Source organism: Panthera leo, chromosome C2, assembly GCF_018350215.1.
Source record: "Panthera leo isolate Ple1 chromosome C2, P.leo_Ple1_pat1.1, whole genome shotgun sequence".
NCBI lineage: Eukaryota > Metazoa > Chordata > Mammalia > Carnivora > Felidae > Panthera > Panthera leo.
Window position 1 is genome coordinate 152227932 of NC_056687.1, and position 13141 is coordinate 152241072.

Genomic DNA, 13141 nt, shown 5'->3' on the forward strand with positions numbered 1-13141 from the left:
TACAGCTGCGTGTTTCATTTTCAATATGCATAGAAGGCTTCAGCTCTGGAAGCTTACATAGCAACATCCTAAACTGGGTTTTTAATATGGGTGCTGGTTTTCTTTGAAAATATTAATTTTCTAATTTTTCTTAATAAAAAGATAGTTGACTTATAAATGTTAAATAGTTTTAAGTCCATTAAAACTAAGAACTCATAAAGCAATTCACTCCCTTCACGAGGACAATTAATGAAATAAGCCAAAGGCACTCACTGAAAGAAAATCACAATGTATGTTATTTGTCATTAATCAAATTTTACGTATTTTTATTCTTGAGTTTCTATTCCAAGACATAGGAGTGCAACAGAAGAACATGTGGCTACGGAGATTCCTCCCATCTGACCAAGACTGCCCAGATGTGAGCAGAGGACCAACACTAACCCGATTCCTCAAACCCCTGGCAGGTCAGAAAAGCACAGTCCAGGCCTCTGGGGGATGTCCGAAGGCCAGGCCTGTGGGGAGCCCGGAAGCCCTGCTCTGCTCTGATACTGACACCCTGTCCCCCAAAAGTCTAGGATCCTCCATAACCCAGGCCAGACCCAGGACCTTCTGGGTCCTCCAACGGGTCTGACTTTCTGATCATACAAGTCAGGGAAAGACCCACCTCTCCACCGGCTCTCCACTCTGGAAGTCTCCTGTCAGCACTGGCTTCTTCGGAGGAAAGAGGAGAGACGTGCCTCCACGTGGAGTGTTAGGAGGGAAAAACCGGGGGTTTTTGAGGAAGCGGACCCGACTGTCCATTCTGGCGAGCAGAAGTCGCTCCAGTTCTCTCTGGGGCACAGGTAAGTGGTTCATCCAGTTCTTATTCGTGGGTGGACCTGTTTTCTTTGAAACACACACACACACACACGCACAAAATAGAGAGTCAATGACAGGCAGGGGGACTGCGTGTGCTGGCATTTGGCCAGCCGCACGACCCACGGGTGATCAGGGCAAATCCTCCCCCCCTATTTCGCTGTGGATCCGCAACATCCTGGGTCACCTGGATCTCCTTCCCCAACCCCCACAACCTCCCTGTGCCCGCTGCCCCCACGCCCCACCGCGCCCAGGCTTCCACGCCAACCTGGACGGTGTTGCGCTCGGCCTCTAAAGGTGGGTCCCATGTCGGGCTGTCTACAGTGTAGTCCAGCTCCTCGTCAGACTTGGCGAGCATCTTCCCGCAGGGATCTTCAAGCTTCTTGGTCAGGTGCTTCTTTGGGACAGAACGCTTCTCACAACTGAATGTGAGTTTTGAACGCCCAGGGACAGAGACGCCTGCGGCACCAAAGGACCAAACTGAAAGCTCCCACAGATGAAGTGGACATTTCTAAGATGCCTAAACAAAACCACCAAAGCCACTTTGAGACTTCTTCCTCAACTTTCACACTTACTATACTACATATAATTGCTCTTCAGCATATAAATTATCCCTGGGACTTATTCTACGTACTCGAGACTTAGGAAGAGAGTGTTACAGTACTTGTTTGATTGTCAAACATGGTCAAAGAACAGGAGTAGGTCGCTGCCTGCCTGTCCGCCTCTAACGCATGTACACGTACCCTGTGTGTGAACTTGCTTTGCAAACAGTTCACAGGAGAAATCAAAGTTTGTATTAGTTTTGTATACGTGTAAGTTCATCCCCAAAAGGTTAAAGGAGAACGCTCATCGCTAGCAAGAATGCGATGAAACTGGCAGCAGTACAATACCTGGTATATCCTCAACACATGTTAACTCTATCCTTATTCATCTGCGGAACACCGAATTTCCAACTACCTTCACAATATTAAGTGGCTTGGTATCACGTGACACTTAATTCTGCTACCTCTCTCTGGTCTGCCTTCTCTGTGCAGCTCAGGTCGTCAATGGAACTCTGTTCTCATCAGCACCCTTGATTCTCTGGATCACAACCTTCCCACCCCAAATACCTTCTTGGCTCCAAAGCCTCAGGCTGGGTGGCTGGCGAGCTCAGCTTCCAAGCCTGGCACCACTGGGCCATCCTGATATGTGGCCACGGAACCCACAGAGCAACTTCCCCCTGTCCATACGCTGACTCTCCCAAAAGTCCACCTCCCTGCTTAAACCCACAACCAAGCTCCCACCCCACTCACTCTCAAAAGATCTTGCCTCCCACGTTACAGGCAACCTCAACATCACATACACATCGTTCTCTGGCTCCCTACTCAGTCTTCCCACCAGACTCATTAAAGGAAAAAAAAAGTTATTTTCCTACATGGGGTATGGAAAAACCCCACGGTCCATGTTGTGACTCCGTCAGGAATTTGCCCCCTTACTTATCTAGGTTTTCAGACCCTCCCTCTCTTGGTTCATTCAACCACTTTTCTTTTCTTTTTTGAGAGAGGGGGAGTGAGTGTGAGCAGGGGAAAGGCAGAGGCGGGGGGGGGGGGGTGGGGAGAGAGAGAATCCCAAGCAGGCTCCATGCTGTCAGTGCACAGTCTGACGCAGGGCTCGAACTCACGAACCACGAGACTATGACCTGAGCCGAAATCAAGAGTCAGATGTTTAACCAACTGAGCCACCCAGGTGCCCCCAGCTACTTTTCTAAACATTTTCATATCTCTCGGTGTTGAGCAGCTAAGAAGAATGCATATTCCACCCTGAGGAGTTGAGACTTTGGTCTTGCAGGTGTTAGGGAGTTAGAGAGGAAGTGGAATGCTTAGAACTGACCCTCCCAAGAGTCATTATCAAATTAAACGAAAGGGAAAAAAATCCGTGGGGAAATGGTGGCTAAGGTGGCCCGTGCAGTCCTGCTACAGAACACCCCTGGAATGATACCAAAGGCTCGAACAGAGTACAGAAGCATTACCTTTAGGTGCAGAGCAAAACGGTACGGTGTCACTGTAGTAATCATCCGGGCAGATCAAATGATGCTTCTGTAGCAACACACTGTCCACACACCATCTGAAGATAGACTTCACTACATAGAAGGGAATAAGGACAAAGGTGTTTCAAGCATTACATTAAAGAACCTGAACCCCAAGTTTTTCATCCTCCAAACCTAAACCAGCTCACAAAATTCTTTCTCAGAACCCTGTGCAATCTTGAGATTAAAGAAACTAATCGTCAAATGATTACCAGCCACTTAAAAGAAGGCAACCATCAGACAAGGCTGTGTTGTGGTATCATTTGAGCTAACGTACTGTGTGACTCACGGAGAGGTCTGTTAACAAAATGTAATTAAGAAAAGTATGGTAGATCAAATAAATGGCCCCAACCCCTCACCCTTCTCTATATCCACACCCTTTGCCATATGACTTTGCAGTCCCTACAAGTAGAGACAGAGTACACTTCTTCACCCTTGACTTTGGCTGTGCTATGTACTTTGGCCAATGTTGGTAGGGGTTTGCACAGCTGAGCCTACTCTCTTGAGACTTTGCCATCATGAGAAGAGCTTCCCTGCCCCTGAGAAGAGCTCCTGCCCCTTTACCTTGGACTCCAGCATGAATCCATGTTAAGCAGACTTGAGCCCAACTTGTAGCAAAGAGCCAAGTTCAGCTGGGCCCACAGCTTAAAGCTGGTCTAGCCGGCCAAGAGTGGCTAGATCAGCCAACCCCCAACAGGTCTACTGACAGACAAAAGAGTAAAATCTCATTTAATGAAGTGGGAAGTCAAGCATTAATATCCATGGTGGTGGTTGTTGTTGTTGTTGTTGTTGTTGTTGTTATTGTTGTTTTGCCTCTCTCATCCCTGAAATGCAGCTAGATCAACACCAAACCATCTTACACACTTAGAAAACTGATCTGAAGATTCACACAACAATCTGCACAACATGAACCACAGAACTCAGCAGGTATATGGCGTGGAGAGGGGAACTTGGGGAGAGAGAACTTTGGAGGGCAGGGAGCTGTTTTTGCTTGTGAGGAGAGGACAGAGACGGGGGGTGGGAGAGTACAGGAAAAGCACTCCTCCTGAAAATAGCTGGAGAGAAAGAGAAAGAGTGGCAACACCTATAAGGGACTGAACACGAAAGGGAGAGAGGAGAGGGTTTAAATACCATTAAGACTCTATAAACAGGGGAGCACAGAGTCTGTGACTCTGCAGCTTGATACCTGGCAGAGCTCTGGTGGGAAGGGCAAATTCCCAGGAGTAGATAGCAGGGTTCGAGGGGTCTTTGGGCAACACAGGCAGAGGCGGTTCCCCTGCTAAGAGGACATTTGGTAGAGGCTGTGTGGCCTCCCCACAGGCAAAGCTTCCAGTGGACCCTGGAGAACAGCCACGTTTGTTGGTGTTGGAACAAGGATGTTAAGGGTGAAGCCTGGTGCCAGATGTGTGTTGTGATTTCCCATAATCCCCGAAACACTGCTGCTATATGATCCTGTGAACTTTCTCTGGGGCAGGCTAGTACCCAGCCACAGTCTCTGGGCATCTGCAGCAGTGCGGTCATGTGAACGAACATTCTGGGGGGTGGGCTAGCTCACGGAGACTCATCCCCAGAAGGTCTGAGTGGGTCAAAACTGCAGGACCCTCAGAAGTGAGTTTTATCTCAGCCCCATCTGAGATAAAACTCAGGAGGGAGGTGCCACCTAGCAGGACGATGGCTTGGTCGCGGACAGTGTAGAAGTGGGGAATGGACAGAAGCCTGAGACAATGGAGGAGTGCTTGATGGCCAGCTGGGGAGGGTACAGAGTTCTGATACTAGAGACTGGGTAGGTGGGTGACGCCATTTGACCCCTCCCGTGCATGCGCGTACACACGTATACGTGAAACAACGATCCACCCCAGTAAACTAAGCAGCACCATCTATGGAGAATGGAACTACTACACCAAGCCCCACCCAACTGGGCCAACTGTGCTCTAGAGGATCACCACAAATCTCTCTGCCTGCTAGTTTATGGCCTAGAAAGTGCTTCATACTTTGATTTCTAGGGGAAACTGGACGTAATTTCAATCATATTTCATTCTGTTTGCTGGCCCAGCATTTCAAATTTTTTCCTTTTCTTATTCTTCAATACAGAAAGAGGAAAAAAATTATTTTTATTTACCATTTTCATAAAAAATATTTTTCTTAATTTTTCTCTACTATATTTTTTACTTCTTTGTAAATTTTCCTAATTCTATTTTTACTTTCATCATTTCATTTTATTCTAGTTTATTGTATTCATTTTTAAAAATGTTTTTATTTATTTTTGGGAGAGAGAGACAGAGCATGAGCGGGGGGGAGGGGGGAGGGGGGCAGAGAGAGGGAGATACAGAGTCCAAAGCAGGTTCCAAAGCTGTCAGCACAGAGCCCAACACAGGGCTCAAACCCATGAACTGTGAGATCATGACCTGAGCTGAAGTCGGATGCTCAACCGACTGAGCCACCCAGGCGCCCTTAATTGTATTCATTTTTTTAAATTTTCAAACGATTTCTTTTTTCCTTTTTTTTCTCTTCTTTTCTTTCCCTTTTTTGTCTATTCTATCAAGAGTCTTTCAACAACCAAACCAAAATACACCTAGGATCTAGCATCCTTCATTTAATTTTTTGTGTTGCTTTTAATTTCTTAATTTGTTTATTTATTTTATTTTATTAATTCTTTTTCTCCCTCAAAATAATGAAATGAAGGAATTCACTCCAAAAGTAAGAACAGGAAGATATGACAGCTTAATCAACAGAGATACAAGCAAGATGTCTGAACCAGAATTTAGAATCATGATAATAAGAATACTAGCTGGGGCTGAAAAAAGCATAGAATCCCTTTCTGTGGAGATAAAAGAAGTAAAATCTAGTCAGGAGGAAATTTAAAAATGTTATAACTGAGACGCAATCTCAAATGGCTGCCATGACAGCAAGGATTGACGAAGCAGAGCAGTGAATCAGCGATATAGAGTATAAACTTTTGGAGAATAATGAAGCAGAAAAAAAGAGGGAAACTGAGGCAAAAGAGCATGATATAAGAATTAGAGAACTCAGTGACTCATTAAAAAGGAATAAAATCTGAATCATAGGGGTCCCAGAAGATGAAGAGAGAGAAAAACGGGTAGAAGTTTTATGTGAGCAAATCACAGTGGAAAACTTTCCTAACCTGGGGAATGACACAGACATCAAAATCCAGGAAGCACAGAGACATCCAATTAGATTCAACAAAAACCAACCATCAACAAGGCATCATAGTCAAATTCATTAAATACACAGACAAGGAAAGAATCATGAAAGCAGCAAGGGAAAAAAAGTCCTTAGTCTACAAGGAAAGACAGATCAGGTTTGCAGCAGACCTACGCACAGAAACATGGCAGGCCAGAAAGGAGTGGCAGGATATATTCAATGTGGAAAATTGGAAGAATATGCAGCCAAGAATTCTTTATCCAGCAAGGCTGTCATTCAAAATAGAAGGATAGATAAAAAGTTTCCCAGACAAAAACTAAAGGAGTTCATGACCACTAAATCAGCCCTGTGAGAAACTTTAGGGGGGGGACTCTCTGAGGGGAGAAAAGATGGAAAAAAACAAAAACAAAAAGACCAAAACCAACAAAGACTAGAAAGGACCAGAGAACAGAACCAGAAATTCCAACTCTACAGGCAACATAATGGCAATAAATTCATATCTTTCAGTATTCACTCTAAATGTCAATGGACTAAATGCTCTAATCAAAAGACATAGGGTAACAGAGGGGATAAGAAAACAAGACGCATCTATATGCTGTTTACAAGAGACCCATTCTAGACCTAAAAATTTTTTTTAATGTTTATTTATTTTTGAGACAGAGAGAGACAGAGCATGAATGGGGGAGGGTCAGAGAGAGAGGGAGACACAGAATCTGAAGCAGGCTCCAGGCTCTGAGCTGTCAGCACAGAGCGCGACGCGGGGCTCAAACTCACGGACTGTGAGATCATGACCTGAGTCGAAGTCGGACGCTTAACCAACTGAGCCACCCAGGCACCCCGAGACCCATTTTAGACCTAAAGTCACCTTCAGGTTGAAAGTAAGGGGATGGAGAACCATCTATAATGCTAATCATTGCCAAAAGAAAGCCAGAGGAGCTATACTTATGTCAGACAGTCTAGATTTTAAAATAAAGACTGTAACAAGAGATGAAGAAGGGCATTATATTATAACTAAGGGGTCTATCCACCAAGAAGATCTAACATGTTATAATCTAACATTATAAACATTTATGCTCCAACATGAGAGCACCCAAATATATGTCAATTAATCACAAACATACAGAAACCCATTGATAATAATACCATAACAGTAGGGGACTTCAACATCCCCACTTACAGCAATGGACAGATCATCTAAACAGGAAATCAACGAGGAAACAATGGCTTTGAATGACACACTGGACTGGATGGACTTAATAGATATAGTCAGAACATTTGATTCTAAAGAAGAATACACATTCTTCTCGAGTGCACATGGAACATTCTCCAGAATAGATCACATACTTGGAACATAAATCAGTCCTCAACAAGTACAAAAAGAACAAGATTATACTGTGCATATTTTCAGACCACAAAGCTATGAAACTCAAAATCAACCACAAGAAAAAATTTGTTAAGACAACAAACACTTGGTGACTAAAGGACATCCTACTAACGAATGAATGGGCCAACCAAGAAGTTAAAGAGGAAATTAAAAAGTACATGGAAGCCAATGAAAATGATAACACTACAGCCCCAAAACACTGTGATGCAGCAAAAGTGGTCGTAAGAGGGAAGTATATAGCAATACAGGCCTTCCTAAAGAAGGAAGAAAGATCTCAGATACACAACCTAACCTTACACCTTAAAGTGATGGAAAAAGAACAGCAAATAAAACCCCAAACCAGCAAAACGGGGGAAATAATAAAGATTAGAGCAGAAATCAATGCTATTGAATCCAAAAAACAAACAAACAAATAAACAAAACAGTAGAACAGATCAATGAAACCAGGAGCTGGTTCTTTGAAAGAATTAACAAAATTGATAAACCGCTAGCCAATTTGATCAAAAAGAAAAAGGAAAGGACCCAAATAGATAAAATCATGAATGAAAGAGGAGAGATCACAACCAACACTGCAGAGATACAAACAATAATAAGAGAATATTATGAGCAATTATACGCCAATAAATTGGGCAATCTGGAAAAAATGGACAAATGCCTAGAAACATATAAACTACCAAAACTGAAACAAAGAGAAATAGAAAATTTGAATGACCTATAACCAGTAAAGAAATCAAATTAGTAATAAAAAATCTCCAAAACAACAACAACAACAACAACAACAACAACAACAACAAAACAAGGGTCCAGGGCCAGATGGCTTTCCAGGGGAATTCTACCAAACATTTAAAGAACAGTTAACACCTATTCTTATGAAGCTGTTCCGAAAAATAGAAATGGAAGGAAAACTTCCAAACTCATTGTATGAAGCCAGCATTACCTTGACTCCAAAACCAGACAAAAACCCCACTAAAAAGGAGAACTAAAGACCAGTTTCCCTGATGAACATGGATGTAAAAATCCTCAATAGGATACTAGCCAACCGAATCCAACAATACATTAAAAGAATTATTCACCATGACCAAGTGGGATTTATATCTGGGATGCAGGGCTGGTTCAATATCCACACATTAATCAGTGTGATTCTTCACATCAATAAAAGGAAGGACAAGAACCACATGATCCTCTCAACAGATGCAGAGAAAGCATTTGACAAAATACAGCACCGTTCTTGATAAAAAACCCTCAAGAAAGTAAGGATAGAAGGATCATACTTCAAGATCTTGAAAGACCCACTGCTAATCTCATCCTCAATGAGGAAAAACTGAGAACTTCACCCTAAGTTCAGGAACGTGACAGGGATGTCCACCCTCGCCACCATTATTCAACATAGTACTGAAGTCCTAGCTTCAGCAATCAGAAAACACAAAGGAATAAAAGGCACCCAAATGGGCAAGGAGGAAGTCAAACTTTCACTCTTTGCATATATGATACTCTATATGGAAAACCCAAAAGATTCCACAAAAAAACTGCTAGAACTGATGCATGAGGTCAGCAAAGTCGCAGGATATAGAATCAATGCACAGAAATCGGTTGCATTTCTATACAATTATAAAGCAATAGAAAGAGAAATCAAGGAATCAATCCCATTTACAATCGCACCAAAAAACATAAAATATCTAGGAATAAACCTAGTCAAAGAGGTGAAAAATCTATACACTGAAAACTATAGAAAGCTTGTGAAAGAAATTGAAGAAGACACACACACACACACACACACACACACGCACACACACGGAAAAATATTCCATACTCATGGATTGGAAGAACAAATATTGTTAAAATGTAGACACTACCCAAAGCAATCTACATATTCAACGCAATCCCGATCAAAGTAACACCAGCATTCTTCACAGAGCTAGAACAAACAATCCTAAAATTTGTATGGAACCAGAAAAGACCCCGAACTGAGCCAAAGCAATCCCGAAAAAGAAAAGTGAAGCTGGAGGCATCGCAATCCCGGTTTTCAAGCTGTATTACAAAGCTGTAATCATCAAGACAGTATGGTGCTGGCACAAAAACAGACACTCGGGTCAATGGAACAGAATACAGAACCCAGAAATGGACCCACAAATGTATGGCCAACTAACCTTTGACAAAGCAGGAAAGAACATCCAAATGGTGCTGGGAAAACCGTACAGCAAATGCATTAGAATGAACCTGGACCCCTTTCTTATACCATACCCCAAAATAAACTCAATATGGATGAAAGACCTAAACGTAAGACAGGAAGTCATCAAAATCCTAGAGGGAAAAGCAGGCAAAAACCTCTTTGACCTCGGCCGCAGCAACTTCTTTCTCAACGCGTCTCTGGAGGCATGGGAAGCAAAAGCAAAAGTGATCTATTGGTATCTCATCAAGATAAAAAGCTTCTGCACAGCGAAGGAAACAATCAGCAAAACTAAAAAGCAACCTATAGAATGGGAGAAGATATTTGCAAATGACATATCAGATAAAGGGTTAGTATCCAAAATCTGTAAAGAACTTATCAAACTCAACACCCAATAAACAAATAATCCAGTGAAGAAATGGGCAAAAGACATGAATAGACACTTCTCCGGAGAAGACATCCAGATGGCCAACAGACACATGAAAAAATGCTCAACATCATTCATCATCTGGGAAATAGAAACCAAAACCACAATGAGATACCACCTCACAGCAGTCAGAATGGCTAACATTAACAACTCAGGCAACAACAGATGTTCGTGAGGATGTGGAGAAAGAGGATCTCTTTTGCACTGCTGGTGGGAATGCAAACAGGTGCAGCCACTCTGGAAAACAGTATTTAGGTTCGTCAAAAAAGTTATAAATAGAACTACCCTATGACGCAGCAATTGCAGTACTAGGTATTTATCCAAAGGATACAGGTGTGCTGTTTCGAAGGGGCACTTGTACCCCAATGTTTATAGCAGCACTATCGACAATAGCCAAAGTATGGAAAGAGCCCAAATGTCCGTCGACGGATGAGTGGATAAAGAAGATGTGGTGTGTGTGTGCATGCGTGCACACACACACACAATGGAGTATTACTCAGCTATCAAAAAGAATAAAATCTTGCCTTTTGCAATGACGTGGATGGAGCTAGAGAGAATAATGCTAACCAAATCAAATCAGTCAGAGAAGGACAAATACCATATGATTTCACTCATGTGTGGAATTTAAGATACAAAACAGATGAACATAAGGAAAGGGAAGCAAAAATAATATAAAAACAAGAAGGGGAACAAAACATAAGAGACTCATAAATACAGAGAACAAACTGAGGGTTGCTGGAGGGGTTGTGGGTGGGGGGGATGGGCTGAATAGGCAAGGGGCACTAAGGAAGACACTTGTTGGGATGAGCACTAGGTGTTATACATAGGGATGAATCACTGGAATCTACTCCTGAAATCATGATTGCACTATACGCTAACTTGGATGTAAATTTACAAATTAATTAATTAATTAAATTTTTAAAAATATCCATGGTTGATGATCCAAGGAAGAGTGGTAGAGACACGTTATTTAGATGTATCAAGAAGAATCAAAGCTGAAAATGGCCACCTTTGGCAAGTGGACTGAGGTTGGGAGAAGTGGCACGGAGGATTTTTTTTTTTTTAGAGCATTTTTAGGTTCTTAGCAAAATTGAGAACAAAGATGTCCCATGTACTCCCTGCCCCCACACACGCACAGCCTCCTGCATTATTAACGTCCCCACACTAGAGGGGTATGTGTGTTACAATTGACGATCCCACACTGACACATCATTTTCACATAAAGTCCCTGGTTTACATTACAATTCACTCTTGGTGGTGTATATCTAAGGGTTTGGACAAATTTATAATGTCATGCATGGGGGACGGCTTTTTATATTTCATCCGAAGCTTCTCTAAACCATTTGAGTTTTTAAAATCATGTATATGAAGAGATTGATTAAAAAATAAGGAATAAGTAAGATGAATGGAAGACTCAGAAGTCTTCAAAGTTTGTTGTTTGCTGCATTAACCAACATGGTGCCTGTAACTGGCCTTGCCCTTTGGAGTTTCCCTATAACCCAGGATATAGGTGAGACAAGTGAAAAATATGCGTTTCTCCCATGATATTTGTTAATTTAGGAGTTTCAAGATTTTGCTTACTGTTATAATCAGGGTTCAATGACGAAAACAGAAATCACTCTCTGTAGATCATATATAAAGGGCTAAATGTAGGGGATGATGGAAAGGGAGACAGAATGTCAGGGAAGCTATTGCTACCAACTTCGGCCAGCAGCACTGAGGTAGGGAGTTCTCAAGAAGTTATCTGGAAGCTGCTGTGAAATTCACAGCTGCTCAGTTATCTGCCTGCTACTGCTTCTGGAGAACAGTGACCTCCCCTTCCAAAATTCGCCCAAATCTCTCATGAGCGACCTAACCTGGAAACCTCGGGGAAAGGTGCATTCTGGGAAACGTGGTCCCTTGGCCTCTCCTGTGCAATAGAGACCTCAGCAGAGGGTGGCGGGAATGCCAAGTTCTGTTCCATCCCAGTTCCCAACGACTTTGGTATTGGCCTATTTGAAATATTAAAAGATAAAACTTCCATACAAAGGGCAGGGGGTGTGTGGGATGGAGACGTATCCTCTTCTCTTCTGATACCATTCTCTCCACGGTCCTCCCCCAGGCTGTGGGCAGTTAGGTGTTATGTCTGCAGAAGCAGGGGGCAGTTCATTTGTCAGATCTTTGGAAAGTCTCTCTCCATGTCTGGCCTGGATTATGTACCAGGTGAGCCTTGGAAAACCCTGCACTGGCCTCGTGACCATCCTCCACCACCTGGGAAGAGTGGGCTGCCTACACCGACCCTATACTCTTGAGCATGGCTCTGTTCCATTCCCTGAGAGATAATGTGGGCAATTTACCAGCAAGGGAAGGGAATGAAAGCACAAGATGTTCTGATCCTCTCCCCGCCTCCCCTCCCCGACTAGAGAATTTACATGTTTTTCACCTTGTGACATTTAGCAAATAGAGAAAGGCTGCCTCTGTGCCTAAAAAAGAAAGGTTTCAGGGGAATGTCATCATCATCAATCACCGAAGTTATAAAAAAAGGTTTGGGGCACCTGGGTGGCTTAGCTGGTTGAGCGTGTCTTAATTTCAGCTCAGGTCATGATTCCAGGGTCATGGGACTGAGCCCCAAGTCAGGCTCTGCATTGAGCGTGGAGCCTGCACCTGCTTATGATTTCCTCTCCCTCCCTCTCTCTCTCTCTCTCTCTCTCTCTGTCTCTCTCTCTCTCTCTCCCCCCTGCCCCCCGCCTCTGCCCCTCTCTCCCCAACTCACACACTCTCTAAAACAAAAAAAAGTTCCTGGGTCACCTCATGTTCCTCCATTCCCCCCACCTGCCACCCAGAAGCAGGAACCAGAGGGATGTCCATGGAACTGGATTAAGATCTTTACTTCTGCTACTTTTGAAATAAAAAAAGAGACACGTTACCAGCGGAAGGCTGAGAAACCAGAGCAGATAATGTCTGATTATAACTATATTATCTTGGGTAAAAAATAAAATGAAGGTCATTGAAAAACTCCCCTGACTGAGGGTGCTCAGTTCTCAATGTTTTATTTCACTTTCACTTAAAAACAACCAAACATTTCATCCCCCTTGATCTCTAGCCAGAAGAATCCCACCAAGA

The 13141-nt window shown here is 43.1% G+C and overlaps 1 protein-coding gene across 2 annotated transcripts in view; it reads right to left on the reverse strand.

Moving 5' to 3' along the window:
* DLEC1 (DLEC1 cilia and flagella associated protein) overlaps positions 1 to 13141 on the reverse strand; it is a 90913-nt gene that overhangs the window by 62540 nt on the left and 15232 nt on the right. For both annotated transcript variants that reach the window (XM_042954850.1, XM_042954849.1), the window contains exons 3-5: positions 2843 to 2953; positions 1103 to 1293; positions 644 to 864 (exon numbers count right to left, since the gene is read on the reverse strand). In XM_042954850.1, the coding sequence (XP_042810784.1) occupies positions 644 to 864; positions 1103 to 1293; positions 2843 to 2953 (523 nt within the window). The remainder of the gene's footprint in view (positions 1 to 643; positions 865 to 1102; positions 1294 to 2842; positions 2954 to 13141) is intronic.